At 42.0% G+C, this 26,078-nt stretch overlaps 1 protein-coding gene across 4 annotated transcripts; it reads left to right on the forward strand.

The window, feature by feature from the left end:
• Positions 1-944: 944 nt before the first annotated feature.
• Positions 945-21,998, forward strand: LOC112071253 (ADP-ribosylation factor-like protein 4A). 4 transcript variants are annotated; one of them, XM_024138720.2, is made up of 2 exons: positions 945-1,825; positions 17,634-21,998. In XM_024138720.2, exons 1-2 carry the CDS (start codon positions 1,687-1,689, stop codon positions 18,461-18,463), a joined length of 969 nt encoding a protein of 322 aa, XP_023994488.1. In that variant the 5' UTR covers positions 945-1,686; the 3' UTR covers positions 18,464-21,998. The 4 variants fall into 4 exon arrangements, with proteins under 4 accessions (XP_023994488.1, XP_023994492.1, XP_023994491.1 ...); XM_024138724.2 differs by lacking the exon at positions 17,634-21,998 and adding an exon at positions 2,838-5,993 and having other exon boundaries at positions 1,720-1,825; XM_024138723.2 differs by lacking the exons at positions 945-1,825; positions 17,634-21,998 and adding exons at positions 2,083-2,371; positions 2,838-5,993.
• Positions 21,999-26,078: the final 4,080 nt, after the last annotated feature.

Below are 26,078 nucleotides of genomic sequence, written 5' to 3' on the forward strand. Positions count from 1 at the left end.
TACCCACAGTTTCTAAACCTTGTTATAAACTGGGTGGTTCGAACCCTGAATGCCGATTGGCTGAAAGCCGTAGTATATCAGACCGTATACCATGGGTATGACAAAAAAAAAACGTTTTAATGTTGTAATTACGTTGGTATCCAGTTTATAAAAGCAATAAGGCACCTTGTGGTATATGGTCAATATACCACGGCTAATGGCTGAATCAAGGCACTTCGCAGGCCAGTAAACGAAAGGTCGCTGGTTTGAATCCCCAAGCTGACTGGGTAAAATATCAATGTACCCTTGAGCTAGGCACTTAACCGTAATTGCTCCTGTAAGTTGCTCTGGATAAGAGTGTCTACTAAAATGTACAAATGTAAGACGTTGTGCTTTAGAGCAGCCCTTAGTTGTGGTATATTGGCCATATACCCCTCTGCACCAGACTATGGATATACTGACAAGATACATGTCCCTCTGCCCTAACAAAACAGTTGCCCACAAAGCAGCATGGAGGGCTGTCTAACTCCCACTTATCCTTTCTTTGAATTGGTGGATACATCTCATTATTGTAATACTTAAAAAAAATATTTGATTAGGGTCATTGATGTCAACCGCCTGTATTCAATGGCGAGAGATGCAATGCTACTAGCCTCATGATTGAGTATGCATAGCCATCTCGAGACAACTCCAATATAAAAAGTGTTTGTTTTTTCAAAGTTGCCGGTATGTCACGTGTCCTACTTATATCAGTACACTCATGACAACTTAAGCATTACAAAACTTCTATTCGATCAAATAAACCTCATGTAGCAAATAAGTCTTAAATGTTTTGTTGTTGACTAAATTCGACCCTCATTTACCTCCATACAAAAACTGCTTGCTTGGTGAGCGAAACAACGAAAAAACGCCACCTGCTGTAGGGAGGCAGATTTTCCGCCGAGTTGGGCCTCTCTTTCTCTTCCTGTCTGTACTCACCAAATTCGATACTTTGTAAACTGGTTTGACCTGGATGGCGCGCTTTGGTCACGTCCACATGTTTTCCCCACAGGTGCTTGCGCTTAGTAATTACATTGTTCTTTGTTGATGGGTGTTTGCCTAATATCTTTCTTCGTTGAATATGTATGTCATATTATGTCCTGATGTGTTGAAATGTGTTATGTATTTGCTAGTGATATTGAAACGAGTGAAGTATTGATTAGGCTATTGAGTGAGATATTTATTTAAATTGAGGAAATACCTGTTTATGTGCATTTTGGATTATCCCAGTGTTAAGGGTTGTGCTATTTTTTTACTTTATTAGCCTCAGGTGGCTCATTTTCGGGAAAATTTAGGCTGGAGGTGCATATTGTCCCAGTTGGAGCTCTGCTAAATCAGCTGTGTGAGGAATTGTCGGCACTCTGCCTGCCTAAAATGAAGCTAACCTTCTGCACCTGTACATAAATTCCACCATTTTGCCCCTGATTCCGTCTGACTCCTTCGCAGCCCCCTGACAAGACGGTCAGTGCTATTGGGGATCCCTGGGACGTCCCTAACCCATACCTTCACMATTTTTCGCTATTCATAAAAACTTAGGCTACCGTATTTATTATGAATTAAAATGACTATAACATGTATCATATATAATAAACATTATTTCAATAGATACCGGCGCAGGATTATAATTTATACAATTAATCCTGTGATTATTCTCATTATAAAATCAGTATGCGTGGGATACATTTTGTACTATTGACCAATCAGTTTAAAAGTAAACAGATAAGGACGCATCATGGGGCGGCGCTGTTTAGCGTGCAGGAAAACCCAAACCAAAGCACATGCGACACGAACACAGCAAAAAGAAACGGTAAGTTAGGCATTTTTTTTTATAGTTCAATAAGTTGTTCATTTTAATACATTCGTATCACAAACTATTTTGTGATTTTTCTTTTACTTTTTGTTTCTTTTCGACTTTTTACGAATATAGGCTTACATAATGCTTGGCTTGCTATGTTATGTTAATAACCATTTGTAATGATTATGTATAGACGTTGACCTAGCCTACTATCAGATACGTTTTATTTTAGGCATTGTTCATGTTGCATTGTATTGTGTAACGATAGTATAATAAATCTATTGGCTAGAATAATGACGTTACAGCAACAGGTGATGGGCGTGGTTTGAATGGATACATTATTGATGGACTTCTCCTTAAACCAATCGGTTACTAGAACATGAGTGGAGTTTTCCACAAATTGCACTGCAGTATTCTTCTATTGAAATGAAACCGTATAGTCAAATAATAGAACGCTGCTGACCGCGCGACAGTCATCGGAAGCCCTGGATTGTGATCATTGGAAAACATGTTACTGGACCTCGTGAACACAGTTCCGCATATTCAGAGTGGATAGATGTAAGTGATGCCCTGCACGAAAATGTCTGGCTGAACGGAACGGTTGTAGCCTATGATAAAGATTCATGCCGCAATTTGAGAGCCTGGTTTCACGTCAAGTGACGTTACTGGCTGTCAGMATCTGTATGCCTATCGACTTTATATTAATTTACGCGCCTATCCTTGGAAATAGGCTTGTGCGTTRCTGCCGCCTAAAATTGAAGTGTGTAGCTTACCTTGACAAAGTCCGTTATTTCTGCATGGTATTTTCATTTGAGCCTATATAATTGAGGGTGTCTAGTGAATGTCATATGCATTTGGCAGTACTCAGGTCAAATGCTGCGCTCAATAAGTGAATAACACCTGGATAACTGATTTGATCACCTTTATGTAGTCTATAGGTATTTTGTGTCGATTTAAGTTTGTGGTAGACTTATATTTGTGTTTGATTTTTGCTTGTCTAAAGTAATATTTGTTTTGTTTTTAGGTCACTGCTGCAATCCAATTTGAATATAATCAGTGCCAATCATCGTTGTTGAAGTGGACCATCCCTTTTATTCCACCTGTTGTTCCCCACATGAGAAAAGATGGGGAATAGATTATCTGAACCACAGACCTTCCTCTCGAGAATCCCCTTCTTTCAGTCGTTCCATATCGCCATTTTGGGACTGGACTCTGCAGGTAAAACGACTGTCCTGTACAGGTTGCAGTTCAATGAGTTTGTCAACACAGTGCCTACCAAAGGCTTCAACGCAGAAAAGGTCAATGTGTCTTTGGGCGGCCACAGGACGGTGACCTTCCATTTCTGGGACGTGGGTGGTCAAGAGAAGTTGCGTCCATTGTGGAAGTCATACACACGCTGTACCGATGGAATTGTATTCGTGGTGGACTCTGTAGATGCCGAACGCATGGAGGAAGCTAAAACAGAGCTCCATAAAATCGCCAAGACCGGAGACAACCAGGGAGTGCCACTGCTGGTGGTGGCTAACAAGCAAGACCTGAGGCACTCTCTGAGCCTGGCGGAGATTGAAAAGGCGCTAGCGTTGAAGGAACTGGGCCCTGGCACGCCTTGGCACCTGCAGCCCACCTGTGCCATCATAGGAGACGGACTGAAAGATGGCATGGAGAGACTCCATGACATGATTCTTAAACGGAGAAAGATGCTCCGCCAACAGACGAGAAAGAGATGATCAAGCAGTGAACTGAATCTCTTGTTTTAAATGAAGGACAAAAGGAGATGTTCTCGCACCTGGATGGATATAGGAATTCTCCCATAAGCTCGGCACACTGAGTTTTATCAGTCAATGTTAAACTGTAGGTTATCGTGTTTCAGACAGCAAAGTCTCTTGCTTCATCTTCAGTATTTGTTGCTTTTTAGTGGTTGAGAAAGCACTATGAAGGTCAAGGATTTGGGGTTTATGATTTTATATAGGAATTTTTAAGTTGTCGTTACAAAGAATGGTTTTGATCCTTGGTATTAGACCATTAGTAATGGCTACTTCAAAAATGACGAGTTTGATGAACAGAAAAAATAAGTCACTTTTCTTTACAAAGGTTAGTGGAAGGACAACAAACGTGGTCTTCCTCAAAGGGAACTTTTGAACCTTGTAAAGAGTGCCTAAGCTACTTTTTAATGTTGTACCTTTTTGTATTTTTTTTATACAGTTTTCTTTCCTTCTCAAAAGGAAGGTACGGTCTTGCGCTTCTTGTCTGTCTAGTGTACCTCTGTCTGTTTATTAATGCACTTTAGATTACCTTTTTTGATGATTGAGTTTACAGCCTTGAGGTTTCCCAATAGAGCTTATTACACAAAGAGTTTAGTTGCTTCAAAAGAAGCAAACTGTACTGGGTCCCTATTGACCACATGGACAATAGATGGGATTTGTGTTTCATGTTTTCATCTWTAATAAAGCCTCTTTACAGCACTGCTTTTGTTTTGTATGAAGGATATTGCAATTTTGATTATTTGTCATTCTAATATTTTTTGAAAAGTTCTGCAAATCTGATGATGTGTAAAATGTACAGTTGAAATCGGAAGTTTACATACACCAAGTCGGTTAGGACATCTAATTTATGCATGACAAAAGTAATTTTTTCAACAATTGTTTACAGACAGATTATTTCACTTATAATTCACTGTATCACAATTCTAGTGGGTCAGAAGTTTACATACACTAAGTTGACTGTGCCATTAAACAGCTTGGACATTTTCAGAAAATGATGTCATGGCTTTAGATGCTTATTGACATAATTTGAGTCAATTGGMGGTGTACCTGGTGATGTATTGCAAGGCCTACCTTCAAACTCTGTGTCTCTTTGCTTGAGATCATGGGAAAATCTAAAGAAATCAGCCAAGACCTCAAAAAAGAAATTGTAGACCTCCACAAGTCTGGTTCATCCTTGGGAACAATTTCCAAATTCCTGAAGGTACCACGTTCATCTGTACAAACAATAGTATGCAAGTATAAACACCATTGGGCCACGCAGCCGTCATACCGCTCAGGAAGGAGACATGTTCCGTCTCCTAGAGATGAAYGTCCTTTGGTGCGAAAAGTGCAAATCAATCCCAGAACAACAGCAAAGGACCTTGTGAAGATGCTGGAGGAAACGGGTACAAAAGTATCTATATCCACAGTAAAACAAGTCCTATATCGACATGACCTGAAAGGCCACTCAGCAAGGAAGAAGCCACTTCTCCCAAACCGCCATAAAAATGAAACATTAATAGGACCGTTTGGCCATAATGACCATCGTTGTGTTTGGAGGAAAAAGGGGGAGGCTTGCAAGCCGAAGAACACCATCCCAACCGTGAAGTACTGGGGTGGCAGCATCATGTTGTGGGGGTGCTTTGCTGCAGGAGGGACTGGTGCACTTCACAAACTAGATGGCATCATGAGGAAAACTATGTGGATATATTGTAGCAACATCTCAAGACATCAGTCAGGAAGTTAAAGCTTGGTCACAAATGTGTCTTTCAAATGGACAATGACCCCAAGCATACTTCCAAAGTTGTGGCAAAATGGCTGAAGGACAACAAAGTCAAGGTATTGGATTGGCCATCACAAAGTCCTGACCTCAATCCCATAGAAAATGTGTGGGCAGAACTGAAAAGGTGTGTGCAAGCAAGGAGGCCTACAAACCTGACTCAGTTACACCAGCTCTGTCAGGAGGAATGGGCCAAAATTCATCCAACTTATTGTGGGAAGCTTGTGGAAGGCTACCCAAAATGTTTGACCCAAGTTAAACAATATAAAGGCAATGCTACCAAATACTAATTGAGTCTATGTAAACTTCTGACCCACTGGGAATGTGACGAAAGAAACAAAAGCTGAAATAAATCATTCTCTACTATTATTCTGACATTTCACATTCTTAAAATAAAGTGGTGATCCTAACTGACCTAAGACAGGGAATTTTTACTAGGATCAAATGTCAGGAACTGTGAAAAACTGAGTTTAAATGTATTTGGCTAAGGTGTATGTAAACTTCMGACTTCTACTGTATGTCCTCTGATTCTCATATTTGAAAGGAACTGAAGTAAATCAACAATGATTTTTGGTTGCTCATGCTCACACTTTGTACTGATAGATAATGAATCTCCCTTATTCCTCTTTCTGAAAGTAAACAAGACGGATATGATTGAGGTGATGGTGGTTGAGTGTTTACTTGCAGTGTGATTATAGGGCCTGGAGTCCTTTTATGTTTTCTGGAGCCAAGAGGATCAGCAATGCAGCCAGGGCAGTCTACTCTGTGCATGCCAAGCCAGATGACATACCCTGTACAACAGGCTGGGGCTGGGGAGGCAGAGCATTTTTGTGATGGGGAGAGGCTGTTGTCACATAGCTCAGTGAAGTGATGCCTGTTGCTCACCCATCCCTTTAGAACAATTGTAACCTTGTGCTGTAGAGCAACAGGGGGAGCAGCAGTTGACCTACTAAATATAGTCCTATATTTGCTCCTGTTATTCTGTTCTTTCCAATGCTCCACTTCAAGTGCAGAACTATCTCTTTGTTAACATGATGTATTTGACAAAATTATTAGATCTGTTTTTGTAATGGTCCTGTATGTTATAGATGCCATTTCACTGTCCTTTTTTCCACAATTCAAATGATATTAGTAATGTTAAACCTACACATTTTACAATGTCTGTCTTTGATTGATATGCATCAGGTTTTAAAGAAAGACAGTACGGCCTCAGGTCCAAGATTAACTCATCTGTGTTGAACAACTCCCCAGTTTGTTTTCCAAGGAAGGAAACCCTGTTGGATGGCAGCAACATATTCCTGCTATTCCCATTTCCTGCTCTCCATTCTAGGAAAGGGGGTTAATGGGAGTGAGTGTGAGTCTGATCATGGGACTGGTCGCCCCTTATCCCTGTTTTGGGGTCCGATCCTGATACAGGCCTGGTGGCAGGGTCTCTTCCTTTGATCCTCTGATGTAATTAACTAGGGATTAGGATTGGACATAGCTTTGGAAATCCTRAAGCTGGTTTCCTTTCTCACACTTTGCTTTTGCTAACTCAATTATAAACACACGGAAAAGTAACATTCATGGCCTGTAATGGCCTGTCGTCACATGATATCCCTGTGCCCAACTAGTTTCCTGGACATCTACTAGGTGGTGGGTTTTATTTGACCGCTTGGCCCTGGCTGAGGTCAACTCTGTGACGATAGTAAGTCCCTCTCCTCAGTAACAGGATCACTGTAGGAAAGGCATTGTCTCACGTCTGCGCTGGCAACTGCGTGTCGCGTTAGGAAGACAATTGTAGGAAAGGAGAAAACCACTCCTCATTCCACTACTCTACTAGCTAACCTTGAGATTAGGAATGCCGTGCGTCAACTCACTTTCTCAAAGTGCAATAAAATGTACATCGTCTGTCTCTGGAGCAAGTCGGAATAAAATATTTTTTTGTGGAAATATTTCCTCTACCTGTGTAGTAAAWATGTATTTTCTCTAACTGTATACATTTTCAAGCTGTGTACACTGTACTCAAGGGAAGTAGCAATAATGCATACTCCTCTGCTTCTCATTATGGAGGGTTATCATATCAGGATTCATCTTTCTTTTTCCTGTCTTAGTGAGCGAGTGGCCTATTTACATGTGAATTCTTCCATCGTCCTAGCAGCCTCTCTGAAAGTAGGGTGAACGGGGCCACCTGCAAGGGGAAAGAAAAGGGAGGGAAAGAAAGACAGAGAGCTCTAGAGAAGCTTGCTCATCATTGGTGTAAGGAAGCTCTCTTTCCATTAATCCTCAGAGGCATGAAAAGAGAGACAGAAGAAATGCACAGGACCAGATGGGCGTATAACAGGGTTTTACCGAATTTAGCCCGGGGGTGATTTTATTTGGATCCCCAAGTTTTCTGAGCAAATAAAACACTAGCAAATCAGCTCCAAGTGATTTTAATTTGGAAATCTGTTCCAAAATATTCCCATGGCATAAATAGATACAGTGGGCAAAAAAGTATTTAGTCAGCCACAATTGTGCAAGTTCTCCCACATTAAAAAGATGAGAGAGGCCTGTAATTTTCATCATAGGTACACTTCAACTATGACAGACAAAATGAGAAAAAACAATCCAGAAAATCACATTGTAGGATTTTTATTAATTTATTTGCAAATTATGGTGGAAAATAAGTATTTGGTCACCTACAAACAAGCAAGATTTCTGTTCTCTCACAGACCTGTAACTTCTTCTTTAAGAGGCTCCTCTGTCCTCCACTCGTTACCTGTATTAATGGCACCTGTTTTGAACTTGTTATCAGTATAAAAGACACTTGTCCACAACCTCAAACAGTCACCACTCCAAACTCCACTATGGCCAAGACCAAAGAGCTGTCAAAGGACACCAGAAACAAAAATGTAGACCTGCACCAGGCTGGGAAGAAACTGAATCTGCAATAGGTAAGCAGCTTGGTTTGAAGAAATCAACTGTGGGAGCAATTTTTTAGGAAATGGAAGACATACAAGACACTGATAATCTCCCTCGATCTGGGGCTCCACGCAAGATCTCACTCTGTGGGGTCAAAATGATCACAATGAACGGTGAGCAAAAATTCCAGAACCACACGGGGGGGACCTAGTGAATGACCTGCAGAGAGCTGGGACCAAAGTAACAAAGACCTACCATCAGTAACACACTACGCCGCCAGGGACTCAATCCTGCAGTGCCAGACGTGTCCCCTGCTTAAGCCAGTACATGTCCAGACCCGTCTGAAGTTTGCTAGAGAGCATTGGATGATCCAGAAAAAGATTGGGAGAATTGTCATATGGTCAGAATGAAACCAAAATAGAACTTTTTGGTAAAACTCCACTCGTCGTGTTTGGAGGACAAAGAATGCTGAGCTTGCATCCAAAAAGAAACACCATACCTACTGTAAACGGTTTCTCCTCTTCATCCGAAGAGGAGGAGCATGGATTGAACCACAGACGCAGCGTGATACTTAGACATGATATTTATTTAGACACAGACAAAACAACGAAGACAAAAAACAGAACTATACATTGAAATTAACTAACAAAATAACAAAACGAATGTAGACAGACCTGGACGTAAGAACTTACATGTACAATGAAGAACGCACGAACAGGGAAATGACTACATAAAATCCGAACAAACAAACAAACCGAAACAGTCCCATATGGTGCACAATAGACAGACACTAACAGGAGACAACCACCCACACAAACAATGTGACAACACCTACCTTAATATTGATCTCAATCAGAGGAGATGAAAACCACCTGCCTCTAATTGAGAACCATATTATAGGTACCCATTAACCAACATAGAAACAGAAAACATAGACTGCCCACCCAAACTCACGTCCTGACCAACTAACTAACATAAAAACAACGAACAGAAAACAGGTTCAGGACACGTGACACCTACTGTGAAGCATGGGGGTGGAAACATCATAGCTTTGGGGCTGTTTTTCTGCAAAGGGACAGGACGACTGATCCGTATAAAGGAAAGAATGAATGGGGCCATGTATCGTGAGATATTTGAGTGAAAACCTCCTTCCATCAGCAAGGGCATTGAAGAATGAAACAATGGCTGGGTCTTTCAGCATGACAATGATCCCAAACACAACCGCCCGGCAACGAAGGAGTGGCTTCGTAAGAAGCATTTCAAGGTCCTGGAGTGGCCTAGCCAGTCTCCAGATCTCAACCCCATAGAAAATCTTTGGAGGGAGTTGAAAGTCCGTGTTGTCCAGCAACAGCCCCAAAACATCACTGCTCTAGAGGAGATCTGCATGAGGAATGGGCCAAAATACAGCAACAGTGTGTGAAAACCTTGTGAAGACTTACAGAAAACGTTTGAACCTCTGTCATTGCCAACAACTAAGGGTATATAACAAGTATTGAGATAAACTTGATATGTATTTGACCAAAATACTTATTTTTCCCCAAATTTGCAAATAAATTCATAAAAAAATCCTACAATGTGATTTTCTGGATTTTTTTTCCTCATTTATTTGTCTGTCATAGTTGAAGTTGTACCTAATGATGAAAATTACAGGCTCTCATCTTTTTTAAGTGGGAGAACTTGCAACATTGGTGGCTGACTAAATACTTTTTTTGCCCCACTGATATGTGATCGAATATGTATACAAATGTAAGCAAGAAATTATTATGTTTTAGTAAATATATGCAGTTTGGGCTTCAAATTTGCAGTCTTCAAATGATTTGTCATTATGTTCTGGCCTCCTGACTATCCGCTCAAGAAAAAAATCAGCCTGAGGCTTAATGTAGTTTATGATCTTTGGCATATAGTCTTTCATTGGTCCCATAGATGAATTCATTATCCATTCATTAGGGTTTCTAACTTTCTGAATCATTGTTCCTATTATGAATATGTTCCTAGAAATTATCCATTTAATATTCTGGGTCTTGGAAGTCATGGGAAGTAAGACCAATAAACATTGTGTTATCCTTGCTGCTGTTGCTTGTGGTGATTATTTTTGATAAAATATTGCTGTTGGTTTGGATATCGTGCTGGCAACGCCATCGCTATGAGTTAGTTCATTAGCTACTCACTGAATGTGAATGTGATTTTATTATTCCTATCTGGGCTGTTTTGCTATGCATAGAAGTCAGTGCTGCCTGCATGTTCATGTGATGGCATCCCTTGCCTTACCCTGTGTGGAAGGCTCTGTGAATGGCTCATTGTCAAGGTGATGATTGCTTTGTCAACTTGTCTGTGACTGAGAGGGCTTGAATGTTGGCAGCTGTGATCTGAATGGGAGACTGTCTATGTGAGAGAGGGGGACAGAGAGAGAGAGAAGTAATGTGTAGATTACTTTGTCATTCTCTCTGCCATTCGGCCATACACACACACTCTCACACACACACTATATATGTATGAAAAAACTCCCGCCAGTCTAGTCATTGTGAAGCACAAGCCTGTGAAATCTGGCTTTCGTTTCATTTGTGCATGAAGGATTAGGACAGGGGMAGACTGAAGTCCCCATAGCTTTGTAGTGGCTCCATTGTCTGGTGGCAAACGTCAGGGAAAGTTGTGACCTGTAAAAGCAAGGGTTCAACTCAAAGGACTGATTCTTTTGGTGAGGGGGATGCTAGAGAAAATATATTTTGATGGAGGCAGCTCAAATCTAAATAGGCTAGTTGTGAAATATTTTGTTCACTTGTTGTCTCACCAACTTGTTTACTTTGAACTATGTTTATGAAAAAKGACACATTGTTTTGTCCGGAAGGTCCCTCTCTGTTTCGCATTGATTTTCAAATCAGCCTGTCATAAGGATGTCGGGCCTAAAATGAAGTCGCAATCCATGAGAGGGTTCTTTTGAGAGGTTTGTGTAATGTGCCATACGATACAGAAGTTAATGCAGTTGCCCCTCCTGACTTTGTTCTCTTCTTTGTCCCATTGCATTTCATTCTTGTTCCATACAGTATGTCACTAATGCCATATCTAATGGATGTGATTGTAATCACATTGGATCATAATCTACCTGTTAAACATCAGTGTGCAGAAGAACGTTTTTGACAACTTAACCCTAATTGCTAATGTAAGTCACCCTGGATAGGAGCGTCTTCTAAGTGACTAAAATGTCATTCTATTCCAGTTGTAAGGGGTAGACATCTCAGAAATGGGTTGACTGTCAAGGTTGACATTTGGCAAGCCTTTTCTATGAGACACTGTGGGGGCACCCTAATATCTGCAAGGTAATTCAACAGCCGTGCCATAAAGACTTTATAGGAGGAGTTCATTAACTACAAAGAACATTGGGATTGAATAATGGAACCAGACGCTTTTAGCAGAGTCTAGGAGGGGTCGTATTGATGTTGCCCAATCATTTACGCCCACCACCGACTGGCCAGGGATCCTCAATCTGTTTCGATTGCCGTGGCACTCAGGGATGGCCCTCACTGTAGGAGCCCTTTGCTTTCAGGCTGAGGCTCTCTGCTTCGGTACTCTGGTGTACGAATGCGCCATCTGCCCCACAGCCACATTAAAGTCAAGATAAGAGAGCAAATGATTGGGTTCAGTGGAGTCTGTGTTTCATGGGTCTGCACTCAAGCATACCCTTTATCTTTCTCAGTGTCTCTCTTTTTTTTAAACGGCAGTAAGAGGAGATGTCTGGTTAATCTCTCTCACTCTGTCCTCAGCTGTCGGCATGGAGGGCTAGGAACTGTTAGCGGGCTGACGGAATCTCCGAGAAATAATTACATTATTTTCAAACCCTTATCTTACAGGGCCAGGGCTTGATTTGTAGGCTACAGCTAGCAATTTGAACATTAGGGTTGTGTTCGGCTTTGAAGAATGTTGTTTGACCAAAATGTGTGTGCTAAAGTAACTTGCAAGAATGGTCCCACTGGGCAAAGACGTCAATTCAACCTCTATTCAACGTTGTTTCCACGTCATTTCAATGAAATTCAACCAGTGTGTGCCTGGTGGTGTACTTTGAATTAAGTATATTGATCTGTTCATAGTAAAGGTTTCATGGTTGATCAGCTTAATTAGTTTTGAAACACAGCTGTGATATGTCAGCTAGTGAACCCAAATATACAATATTACAAAAGACATGAACTACAATGATAGTGTAGTTTCATATGAAGTAAACACGGGACGGGACCCCTTACACTCTCTCTCTCTCTCCAAGTGAAACCTTGTGGGGCGGTTATTGTCCTCTGACCCCCTTAGTCATAAATCAAACTAAATTAAAGTCAGGATCCCCAGTGTGTCTGGTGCCCCACCTCTGGTAACAGAGCCTGGCCCAGCCTACTCTCCCTCTGCATTCATCACTGCTTCTCTCTGGTGTGCTCACTCATCTGTGTCCAACACACTGGAACACTCCTGTCTAGGAAGGCGCAACAGGCAGGCAGGAAAACCCTGTTATCAGGAGGAAGCAAGGGGATTCTTCTTTTCTTCAACTCAGGTTTCTTCAGATTTTCTATCTTTCTGTCTCTCTCTGTCTCTCTCTCTCTTTCACTCTGATGGATCATATGGCAGCAATTACTGTATGTTGCAGTTAAGCCTCATATCACTTTCTCCCATTGTTTTCATGAACCCTTCACTCTCAACTCACCCCAAATTCTTCAAGCATTCTCCACTGCTTGGAGTGAAGGCCAAATTAGAGTTATTTGCGAAATCACCATAGTACACATGTTAATATGCTGTTTATCAGGCCCTTCACGTTAGGTGTTGTTCTATGAAATAGACCCAAGACCTTCACAATCAGGATGTTACCAAAGAATAATGGACAAGTAGCAAGTTGCTAATTAATTGAGCCAATTTAAATTGAGCAGAACAATTGTGACCTATCCAGTGTGAAGACATCCAGTATGTTCAGTGCTTGCCTAGAAGCTGCTCTATGGCATTGAGGAAAGTGAAGGGCCTGATAAGCTTTAGGGGACTCCCTAGTAAAGCTGTGGTTTAATCTCCCTAGATATGGCTGATAATCCATTTTAAAAAGGGTAATRTTCTCAATGTTACTGATGATTTGCGACATCCTTAGTGTGGACATGTGACCCAAATGCAGCTCTCTGACACCACTGACCAACACTTTCATATGAATTCAACATTTCAGTATGTTGTAAGCTGTTAGTATGTTCAGTTCAGTATGTTGTCAGCTGTTAGGTGTTGTTCTATGAATTAGACCCAAGACCTTGAACACACCTTGGTTTGTCATTGATTGCAATGAACATGCTAACCCAAGCATGAACAGTCCAACAAATATATACATTTTTAAGGTCTACTGTAAGAATAGGTAGAACTACAAGTGCAACTACGTGCAGTGAGAGGACTGAGTGGATAGTGATTATCTTGCCTAATGCAATTAGACTTGGTATGCTARAATGGACATGCATCCAACAGTTGCTGCTCTGCCAACCTGAGACACACAGAGCTCCTTGTGATCGTTATGGCCGTTTTWCCTGGTCTTTTCTGTGGAAAACCATTATGATTTTCTATTGTATGAGCACAGGTGGTTCCTGTTCAATCTGTTTCCTGCTACTGCTATGGTCACAGTCATTTTCCTGCTTTTACCTCTCACCACTTCCAATACGGTAGACCTTTTCTAACGCCTTTACACAAAAGCTTTTTTTATTTCTTGAATTGATATACACATATAAAGTAGTATATTGGGCTTTCTTACACCATAATTGTCACATCTGAACCATAGAAATACAATAACTCTATTCTATTTCATGTGTTCCTTATAACCAAAGAACGTCCCATTGAATGAGAGAACGTCAAGATAACTTGATAAAAGTTTAATTCGTCTGTCTCTTTGAAAGGGACTTGACTCTCCGCAGCTCCATAAGAAGCTGCTCCGCCCAGGCGCCCACCATGGGATCAAACAAACAGATTCCTTTGAGCCGTACTTTGTTACAGAAATGAAAGCACAGCGATAATGACTTTGTGATGGTAGTTGAAACTCTAGCCGAGCCTCCCAGTGCCAGATCTGAGGCTGTAGACTGGAAGCTCATTAGCAGTATATATCTCTCTGGCTGCACTGACTGAACACAATGTAGCTTTGTCTCTATGCAGTCCGGGTCTTTGATACAGTGAGGCCCTGTGCTGAGAAAGACAATCTGACTCAGGATGGAGACACTTCAAAAGAGGGCTGGCTCCACCTTTAGCTCTCCCTGAAACCACAGAGGACAGATAGGGGTTGTCCATCATCCACCCTCATCAAGGGCAAGGCCAGGTCAGTACCTATCTCCCCTTGAACATGAGCTCAATAGAGATCGTAATTGTCATACAGATTCCACTAATGCAGGTGCATTTCATCCTACATATGTGGTCTCAGATGAGATGACTACAGGTGCARTACCACAATTGTGGAATCTGGTACTTCATTTGGATGATTTGGGAAGTTTTGATACCCCGCTACTAACACTTCACTTCTTCACTGGAAGGCTGACATGCTTGTTGACGTTGATCTTGAAGTGTGGCCCACTCGCTCTGGGCAACACAATAGCCTGGCAGGTAACTGGAAAAGTTTGAATRAGAGGAAAAGTGAATGATGCAGAAACAGGAAGGCAATTGGCTAGCAGATGGCAAAAACACTAACTATCTGACACCGGGGACAACATCCCATTCCATACTGCTTGAGGTGTTGTTTATGTTGTATTCTGAGCCGTGGACCTTAAGACAATGACAATTGGCATCTTGATTACTCAGACAGTAAGTGTGCAAATGCTGTTATTTAATGCCAAAGTGATTCTGCATCGCTGTTCTCACAAACACCCAGAAAAGAATGATAATTGTATTGAGTTGGGGTCAGCAAAAACTTTGATAGAAAGTTGAAGAAAAGTACAAGCCAAACCCTCTAAAACCCCATATTACTCACAAAGAACATACATGTTTGTATTTGTTGACACTTTGCTCACTCCTGAGTATTATTTGAGGTCCTTGTCCTCACAATGGACCCCTCCGGTGGGAGAAGGCATGGCGTGGGTGGCTGGTGTTATGATTTGGACTAGCTCTGCTCAGGACCGGTTTCACTAGAGCAGGTGCTTCCTTGTACAAAATCCTCACCAGCTGCAGAGCACACCGGTCACTGAAGGACAAACAACAGGCATGTGGAGAACGGGAACTCTCTTGGCAGGAAAACCCATTGCACATAATCCCTCATCAACTATTGTTAACATCAGCATCGCAGCGTTTTTGTYATGTGAGGGCATACCACCGGAAGGCCCGGAGATGATCAATGATAGAAATACAGTGCCCTTTTATTTTGGCRTAGAATGTAACATTGTTGTGGACTTGCTGTAAGCCTGGAAGAAATATTCATGGTCTGTCATGACAATAGTCAAGTCCACATTTCATCATTCCTAAACAAAGCTGCAAGACCAGTATATAAGGAAGCAGTCTGACTTTGAACCGCTTAGGGAAATCCCTGTCCACATACCACTCAGATTCCACACAGTCTATGATGCTTCGAGCCATTTGAATTTCTAGTGTGCCATCAATTGTTGCATACATTAGTGGATGGTGTCCTATTTCTGTACTGTTGCTAATGGAGAGAGGGAGAATGTGGGCTAGTTTTGTTCCCCCATCCGCTGTCCTGTCTCACAGTAGGGGGATACCCATTCCCCCTTTTCTCCCCATCTCCCCATTCTCTTTCACACTCACCCACTCYACAAGCAGAGAGACAAGCGGTGCTATAGGCTAKSGAAGTAGGCCATAACCCAGCCAATAAAACACGTGTCCATGCAGAGCACATGAGGTTGGTGGCACCTTCATTGGGGAGAAAGGGCTCGTGGTAATGACTGGAGCAGAATTAGTGGCACGGTATCAAATATGTGTTTGATGCCGTTCCATTTGCTCCGTTCCGGGCCATTTATTATGAGCCGTTCTCCCCACAGCAGAGCCTCCACTGATGCAGAGCCAGAGATATGTGTCCTACCTGGACTCCAATACAAAGAAAGATATTCTGAGCCTCAGGGACCTGAGGCACTCCCATGCTAGTAAAGGAAGTGGTGGAGTAAGTTTGTGTGATATTGTGGTTATAGAAAAAGTTCACCTTCACACTACAACAGAGAGGTCACAATGAGGATTGTGTTACTAATCATACCCAATTTACCAACTAGCCAAACATTTGTTGAGGACTGTTTATTCGCCATGGACACAAGACGTGCTATGGTTCTCAGTTATCTAACAAACCTTTCTCATAACACTCGGCAAATCAACAACTTCCTCCTGGCACTTATAAGAACGAGYTTTCTCCAGAAATGGGGATGTTCTTTCTGACGGATTGCAGGAGGTCTCCCTAAATGAACGTTTGAATTATGCAGTGCAACATTTTGACAGGTCAGAGTATAATTTCCTGTTAACCCAATCACTGGACAGATTAATGGACATTTAGATCTATGGGAATGAGGCTCTGTGGTTCACATTGTGGACATTGACTAATTGAGATCTGTCAGCTTAATGGGAAAGACAGTAAAGACAGTAGATAATAAACAATCTCAAACTGGTTTATTGCATTTTCAATGCATAACAAGTCTGCCCTGTAAGTTTAAAGGATAGTCAATGCTCACAATGATTTGGTTTAGTCATTCAGGAGCACCTCTGTGAAAACAGCCCTCCCTCTAACAGTAATGACCAGCTACACCTCGTAAGCAAACAAGACTCCATTCACTATGAGATAACCCGCCGTGACGTCATTAAACAAACAACAGAACCTAAAAGTAATRAAASTCTTCMCGATGTTTTGTTGACGTTGTCCTTACCAGTGGGTGTTAGCTCATCCACAATGGTCAAAGTCTAACTCTAAACCCGATGTTTTGTGCCATGCAGTCTAACACAACAGTCATTACATGTAGTCATGCTAAACATTGACTCCTACAGGTACCTACCTGCCTGTGGTGCCATTCAAAGAGAATATTATACAGTAGGCCTCTGTCATTTTCAGCTTTGCCAAAATTACAGTTGTCAGTATGGTACTTTTGAGTGTAATGACCCAGGATTAGAACATCAGGTGTGTGTGTCTGTTCTGTGTTGCGTGTCCTGTTCTTCCCATTTATTCTACAGTTTATACATTCAGAATGTTAGCACTCGTGCATCATTCTAGAAATCATCCCCATGACAACCATTTCTAAGTAATCCTTTGACAATACATGTTGCATTAGCTTCATCACATCTGTAGGCCACTAGACAAGACTGTAAGGAGGCCATCTTATGTGAATCAAGTGCAAAACCAGCTATGTTGAGGGCTTGTGTGTCTTCTGTTTGTTGTTGATTATTGGCTTGGTTCTGTGTGTACAGTTGTTTGGGTGTCCACTTTCTCACTGAGTGTCTCTCTTTCAACAAGCAGCTCATGACGTCTGTGGATCACATGAAGGAGGACAAGTGAAAAGAWAGTCCAGGATGGCCAGATCAAAGAAAAGAATGGAGGAGAAGGTGACAAGTGACAGTGACGGGGAAGATTACTACAGAACAGAGGGAGAACGGATGAAGAAAGCAAAAGCCGCCATTGTGTCAATATTATCAGCAAGAGTGGAGARAACAGAGAGGAGTAAGGCGGCGATGGACAGAAAGGAACAAGAGATGGAGATGACGAGGATGAAGGAAAAGTGGGAGAAGTTACACAAACGCGAGGAGATGGTCTTGGAGGGATTGGAAGTGGTCAGAGAAGAGAGCGAGCAGTTAAAGGAAGAGAGAGAGCGGATTCAGAAGGAGATGGAGAACATTCAAAAGGAGAAAAAAAGGCAGATTGCGAGAGGAAGCGATGATCTGAGGAGACCAAGAGTGCAGGCGGTGTCGTACAGGCAGACGTTGGGGAAAGAGGGAGAGGAGCTCAGGGAGGAGAGGTTGGAGATGAAGGAGCTAATGGAGATGCTACTTGAAAAGGAGGCGATGCTCAAGGAGAGAGAGAAGTTTAAAGAAAAGAGAAAGATAGAGGAGAAAAAGATGAAGGAAAGGAAGGTCATTGACTTGGCACGTATGTTTATGAGTGAAGCGTTAAAGGCCATCGAAAAACAGCGGAAGAAGAGAGAAAAAGAAAGGGGGCCATTGAGGAGGGAGATAGAAAGGATCCTTAAAGAGAAGGAGACAATAAAGGAGAGGAGCAAGGAGGAAGAGGGGCAAGAGGAGGAGAGGGCGAGGAGGAGAGCGATACGAGTTAGTCATCACTCATTCTACTGAACCGCAACATAAAAAATATGATTTACAGCATTAAACAAACGCAGCATGAAATTCCTTAACCTTCCACTATTTTTGTTTACATCCTTAATAGCCAGCTCTAGTTCAATGCTAAGTTAACAGTAGATTCTTATCAAGAAATAATACTTTATTATTGTGGACTGAACTATAGCATGCTAGTTGCTCTCCCTGTTTTCTGAGATATGCTTGCCTGGAACTACAATGCTTCAGAGATATAGTTTCCTGGAATTTGAGGACTTCCAATGGCGGCCTTTGTTATTGGTTGAGGTGTATAAAAGCATAGTGGTGAAAGGCTGTACCATAAGCTACATTCTACAGAGTTACAGAAGAGAGAGGTCTGAGGACTCTGTGGCTGGTCAGACCGTGTGGTTCAGGTGGGGTGAGGGTAGGGAGTGCATTGTATTAAATCACTGCTCTGGGTTGCCCTTAATTAAGCACAGATCTAGAATAGTTTGTGCTCCCTTAATCCAGTATTTGCTAGCACGTATTACAGTGCACAAGACTGACCTTAGATCAGCAAATGACTATAGAGAGCAATRTTTATCAGGACTTAAGTATWAGGAGTGGCAYTKGTATGTGGATACTTACACCTGCACCTTAAAACAGAAATGTTGCTTATAGCCCAAAAATTATTCATAGTGTGGGTATCCGGTTATGTCTTCCCAAAATGGGCGTCAACATGTCTGCAGGCCAATCACTCCAATAGGAGGTCGATGGTCAAGTTTAGGAACACTTCAAATGTATATTTTCAGGTGATGGAGTATGTAGGCTATACACTGAACATTCGTTATTTAGTGTATCCAGTTGAATCGATTCAACACTTATAACTGAAAACGTTTGAGATATGAAGCAAGCTATTTTGATCATTTGTGGCTTATGAGGCTCTGCTGTAATACTATAATATCTGCTGTAATACTGCAAGATTCCAGTTGTATGTGGTACATTAATATGAAAAACTCCTTAAAACAGGGTTAAACCATTTAATGGTTTAATTTCCCCTTCAAAGTCATATTTTGTCTATCTTTAAGATGATCTCATGGGGTTAAATCATTGAGTAATGCGTTCCTATATTTTCATCAATCCCCATAGACTACATATSCTYTGCCCACTTTAACTATGGCCAAAACTCCAGACCGTTCACTTCATACATTATTAATGACTTTAGAAGACACCCAATTACAGTGTGTGCTCTTGGAGTAGAGGGGGCAGAGGACTAACATTAACTGTGGTTTTAACAATAAARCTTAAAGATAAACTTCTTTGATATGGATGCGCTGGGGAACTGGGAGAGAGTAAAATCAATAGCAGTGCAGAGGAATTTATTATTCAGCAATTACAACCGAAGCAAACATTCCCACTCCTTTGGTTTATGCCAAGTGTCTGGAGGGAATGTTTCTACTGTTTCTAGAGACTTCCAGGATCTGTGGGGGGTAAACATCTCTGAGTGCTATAGGGAGACATATTTGAGAAATGTGTTTTTGTTGTGTTCTCATGCAGCCCAACCTCTCTTAATGCTATTCTCTTAAGGCAGCTTAGTAAGGGGATATCAGAATAATATTTGGTGCCTATGTGGAATTACCCTGTGAGACTTTGGGGAATAATCTACTACCAATATTTGTGTTTTGAAAGGGGGAAGATTTTTTATTTAAATGCTGGTTTCACGGTTTTTCAATTGTAATCAGAACAATTTCAATGGCTTTATCCTTTTGAGCTTATTTTCCTCTTTAACAACCTCCTTTCATTGCCTTCAGGGTCGGCACAGTGGGGCAAAACGGACCTGTGAACTTTAGGCATGAAATTAGACTGATGAGTTAAGTCCTTCACAGCCCCTTGCTGTATTTCTGTTATATATATTGCCATTGGCTATAATTAAAAGATACATGCAAATAGTWGAGATATACAGTTTTATTAGTTTGTGTTATTCTGTAAAAGTAGTAAAAGGTTTAGTTCACTATTTTACAACTTGATGTTAAATGGTTCCTCACCCTGAAAGTAGTCTATGGGCCAAGAGAATCTATAATTCATGGATCAGTTTTCTTTAAACAGCCACTACAAACTTCAGCTAACTTTAGCCACAACAAGCTAACAATCAATGGATTTGATGGCTGGCATGTGAGCATGTTTTCGTTTTTTTTTAACATGCTCACAACCCCTGTCACTTCAATTGATTGTTAGCTTGTGGTGGCTAAAGTTAGCAAAAGTTTGTAGTGGCTCTTTAAAGAAACATGGATTACACTTTATCCGGGCCCATAGGCTACTTTAAGGGTGAGGAACCATGTAACATAAAGTTGTAAAATACATATTAAGAGGGTTGTTGGTTTTCAACCCAGTGGGGTTTTAACAGTAAAGGCCGTTATTTGATGCTAAACTGCCCTCTAGTGTAGAAAGGTGTGGCTGCAGATATTCTGCCAGGTCCCACTTTACAGTAAGACCAGGATTCAATCAAAGGAGCGTTGTCGAGATACACGCAGAACTAGACTTTTAAAGGTAAGTTACAATTGAGCCGACATCTCAGTGTTTACCATGATTATGATCTCCGTGAACATCAGGGGAATTGCCTTCAAAAGGCACACTGTCGACAGTGCACTGCGCTTGTCGACGACGTGCCTTTGATTGAATCTCGTCCTAAGTGTCCCTAATATACCTATATTTACATGGTACTGCTTACATAGACAGATACAGTATCATGACATTGTTATACACTTTTTTTATATAGTTCTCACCATGTAGCGTGACTGCAAAGCCTCTGTGGTGACTAATCCCCATGCATCAAAATAGTTTGATATTCTGATTTCATATGATCAGTTGTCAGTGTCACAGCCTTTCATGCTATTGTCATGTCAACGGCAGGGTGCCTGATATTGTGTTACTGTAAACTAGCTCTCTTCTTGTGTAGTGTTAATGAGTGACTTTCATTGTTTTTGTTAGTGTGTCACAGGGATGCTCCCTAGCACCTAGCCCCCATCCCCTTTAAAGTGCTAGCGAGTGATTCCTACTGTACTAATCAACACTCTGCTTAATTGGCAGCATGAGTTCTCATTGTTGTACAGTGTTGTCTGTACTTTGTTTTCCGGTTGTTGTATTACGGATGTCTTTTGAGAGCATCTCAGCCCTTTATTTTCATATCATCATCATCGTCATCATCACTGTGATCGTTATTGTATTCCTCCGTCATACATTACAGCACAGTGGCACCTGACTGATGGTGAAGTCTTTTGGTTTTATCCATCAAACATTCAGCAGAGGGCGCTATTGTAGCTCCTATGAACACCGAAGAGAGTCCTCAATGGAGTTTTACATGTTGATGTACAGTATGTCTGTCTATTTGCCTGTCTGTCATTCTGTATACTATGTGCTTTAGGCATGTATTTTGGACTGCTATATTATTCTCTGAAGTGTGTAATATTGTGTCGAGTTAACTTTGAAGAGCCCAACGATGAAACGTTTGTTTTTAACCAACAGAAGTCAGGGCCACTGAATACAAGCACTCTGCTCAAACTAAAAACGGYCATTTTAGATATTCAACCATTAATATCTACTTTAATTAATTTAATTAATTATTTTAAATAATGTTTTTTTCTACCAAAAAAAATGGGTAATAACAGGCCATACATTGTATAAAAGATCATGTCAACTCAACTTTCAGTCATTCTACCAAATGTCACTTTCCTAAGCCCTTTGAAACTGCTTTTCTGTTGTTGTTTTTCCCCGACCTGGCACTGTGGCACACCACAGACCGCAGTAACACTTTGCAGTTTGCTCCGTGTTCTTCTCCAACAAACAGCAACACTTGAGAGAGTACACGGGCGGCAGCAGCGTTCGCAGCTGCTTTGTATGCATGCTCACAGTCGCACGCCGGGCCGTCAGTATCTGCGAGCGGTGTGATTAATTAACATCCAGTTCATAACCCCCCAAATTAGCGCTGGAGCACACAGGCTAATGAGCTGACTGTGAACCTGGAGGATACAATAACCACACCACACCTCATCTATCAATACTGAACTTTCTCTTAGCTAAATAGGCCCAGGCATGACTTAACTGAATCTCTCTCTCTCGCTCTCTCGCTCTCTCTTTGTCAGTTTATACATCATTGACCATAGTAAAATACAGTTAATGAAATGGCCCATGCCTTTTCTCTCATATCCTATAGCCTTGTCTGTCTCACAGGCTGGTCTTTCTCAAACATTCATCTTGAGTGACTATACCTGGCCAGCGAGCTCACCAGTCTCAGCCAGAGCCCCAACCAGTGCTGTCAGTGTCAGGCCTAGTGGCAGTAACGACAGCTGCACAAACATATACGGTGTAGTTCTTATTTCTTTCATACTACAAACAAACCAAATGCATTATTTTGCCGTTCAGTCACAATCTCCTGATGGTTTTCGGGTGGACACAAAACAAACATGTTACCTAGACAGAGCAGAATGCACGTAACCGTACCTTGTTAGCTCTCAGAGACCTCGCTAACAGCTAACCCACTTGGCCTGTAAGCCACATGGTCCCATCCCGAGCTGCCGGCCGCTGTTGCCGCAGGTGATGATGAAGATGTTGGCACAAGCAACACAGACTCAGGTGCCATCTCCAAGGGAACCAGCATGCACTGTGACAATGTGATCAYCTCTCAGGCGACTGACACCTGCTAACCCCAGCCTGCGAAGCTGCCTAACTGGAAGCAGACTGATAAGGCTGTTGTATGAATGACACAATGCCTTTTATGACAGGTTATAAAAGGTCATGACAAGGGAGATGAAGACAAAGGTTATGGTAAAAAGGTTGCATACGCTACTTTATGTAGGAAAGACGATGTAGGCTACTTTATGTAGGAAAGACTGTAGGATACTTTATGTAGGAAAGACTGTGGGATACTTTATGAAGGAAAGACTGTGGGATACTTTATGAAGGAAAGACTGTGGGATACTTTATGTATGATAATTTACTTAACACAAAGTTCTGCATTTGATTATTATTATCTCATTATTGCTTCAATTTAATATGTTTAAGATGTTTTACTTGACTGAATTTCCTTGAAACTGTGTTGACCACAGTTAGTATATAAAAATAAAAGTCGCACACACAGTAATGTATTAGGTAAAACACCAACGTTTGGGGATCATTGTGCCTWCTTCAGGGTTAGTATGACACTTATGTAGGCTGCATATTTGGCAATATCATACGATGTGAATTGAGTTTGTAAGCTTTTCTTATATGATGACATATTGTAAAGTTTTCTAAGTTGGAGCTGGAATATAGGCTCTTGAGCTCCTGGGTAGCTCAATCAAGTTAGAGTGCAATCCTCGCTTTATCATTATTCAACATTTTCCCTCTTTGATGTTGATGTTTGGGTTCATCCCTCCCAGCTAAGAACTGTACACCCTCCAAGCTTTTTCATATTTAGGTGATGCTCCCCTGAAGCAGTTGTTTGACAGGGCTCAACTCCATGTAAACAGCATCAACTTTATCTTTCCTTGTTAAATCAAAGGAATACAGCCATGAAATACTGCTGGCCCATATGAAACGTATTTCTGTATTGTAAAAATCAAGCATAAAATGTTTATACTATCAGAAACCAGCAGTATTTTGTAAAAGGACACCAGTTTATTCATAGACATGTTGTTTTGAATATTGTCATTTATGTCATATAGTGCATTTGCCCAGGTCAGACAACCTCAATAGCTCATTGCTAAATAGAAGTCTTTTAAATGTTCATTGGTTCATTAGATAAGTGYGCCCATTTTGATTGGTAAAAGCATTCACTGGGTTTTTTCTTATTGGCTCTCCCTTATGGGCCAGATGACCATTAAGCATCCATGGGTCCGAGCCTTTTCATTACCTATGTCACACGTCGCAACCGACAACAACAACAAGGAGTGAGAAAGGATTTAAGCTCCCTCTTTAAAAGTGTAATGCTATATTTATAAGCCAGTATTTATAAACACATTTGCATATATCAAGATGAAAAAGTTGTTTGAATTGGGGGCAATTTGCATTTGGTGAAACATATGGYGGAGCCGCGGAAGCCATGGGCCATGCCTTCATTACCCGATCTTCGTTTCATCAGCTCCTCGCTCCCCCGCTGAGCCTCCCCACGGTGTCGCCTTCTGTCCCCGAGGTTCCAGTGACAGGGGACAATATGTCCCCAAGGTGAGGAGCAGGGGGAAAACCATGTGCGCCGCTTCTCCAATGATTATTTAATCAGACTTTTCACTCTGGATCTTAAGAGAGGGACAAGGGGAGAGAGACAGAGAGAGACAGAGAGGTACAAAGTGGCGCTTATTACCCATTTGTTCAATGCTGGGAGGAGAACGAGGGGAGACGAGGTGATTGGTGATTCGTTAACGTGGAGAGAGGAAAGATGAGAGAGAAGATGGAGAGAGGTTTATGAGAGAGAAAGAGGAGGGTGAGAGGATATAGTATCCAATATAGTAGAGAGGAGAGGAGAAAAAGAGCAGTGAAGAAGAGGAGAAGAGGAATGAGAAGGGCAAGAGAGGAGAATGGAGAGTAGAGGAGGTAGGCAGAAGGAGAGAGTAGAGGGGGGCATGCAGGTGAGGTGCCGGTTGGCAACTATTTGGGCACTAATCAGCCCATCACTGCTTGCCCGCCAGCCGGCGTGCCAGCTCGCGAGCCATCATTTGGCATGTGCAAAAGGGCTTGTGTTGATCTGCTCAGGCGGTGGCAACTCTCCTCTCCTCTAGGAGACCATGTGTGGTTGTCACATGCTTCGTTTGATCTGCCTGACGGTGGCACTCCTCCTGCGCTTTAAGCACATGTGTGGTTGTACACTGCTTTGTGTTGATGCTGCTGACGGTGGCACTACCTCTTCTCTCCCTCTAAAGCATGTGTGGTTCCTGTCACTTGAGAGCTAATGTAGTTGAATCTGCGCGGTGGCACTCTCCTCTACTCCTCTAAAGCGATGGGTGTGGTTGTACAAACTGACTGACTGAGTTGTAACGCCGCTGCGGTGGCACTCCTCTCTCCTCCTAAAGCATGTGTGATTGTCACACTGCTTGTGGTTGATCCGCTGCAGGTGAGCACTTTCTCTTCCCTCTAAGCATGTGTGCGTTGTCACTGGTCTTGTGATTGATCGCTGCGGTGCCACTTCTCTCTCCTCTTAGAGCATGTGTGTGAGTTGTCACTGCGATTGTGTGTGTCTGCTGCAGGTGGCACTCTCCTCTCTCTAAAAGCATGTGAGTGGTTGTCACTGCCTTGTGTTGGATCTGCCTCCCGCGGCTGGCCATCTCCTCTTCCTCTAAGCATGTGTTGGTTGTTCACTGCTCTGTGGTGATCTGCTGCCGGTGGCACATCTGCTCTCCCTCTAAAGCATCGTGTGGATGTCACTGCTTGTGTTGATCACGACGCCTCGGTGCACTCTCCTCTCCATCTAAGCATGTGTAGGTTGTCACTGCTTGTGTTGATCCGGCTGCGGTGGCACTATCTCCTTCCTTCCTCTAGCATGTGTTGAAGTTTCACTGGCTTGTGTTCGCAATCCGCTGCGGTGGACTCTCCTCTCCCTCTAACAAGCATGTGTGGTTGTCATATGCTTAGTGGCTGTGTGTAAAGTGCTTTATGAAAGGGAGCTCATCACAAGACCTCTCTTAGCTCT

Source organism: Salvelinus sp. IW2-2015, unplaced genomic scaffold (genome assembly GCF_002910315.2).
Source record: "Salvelinus sp. IW2-2015 unplaced genomic scaffold, ASM291031v2 Un_scaffold1555, whole genome shotgun sequence".
Lineage (NCBI taxonomy): Eukaryota > Metazoa > Chordata > Actinopteri > Salmoniformes > Salmonidae > Salvelinus > Salvelinus sp. IW2-2015.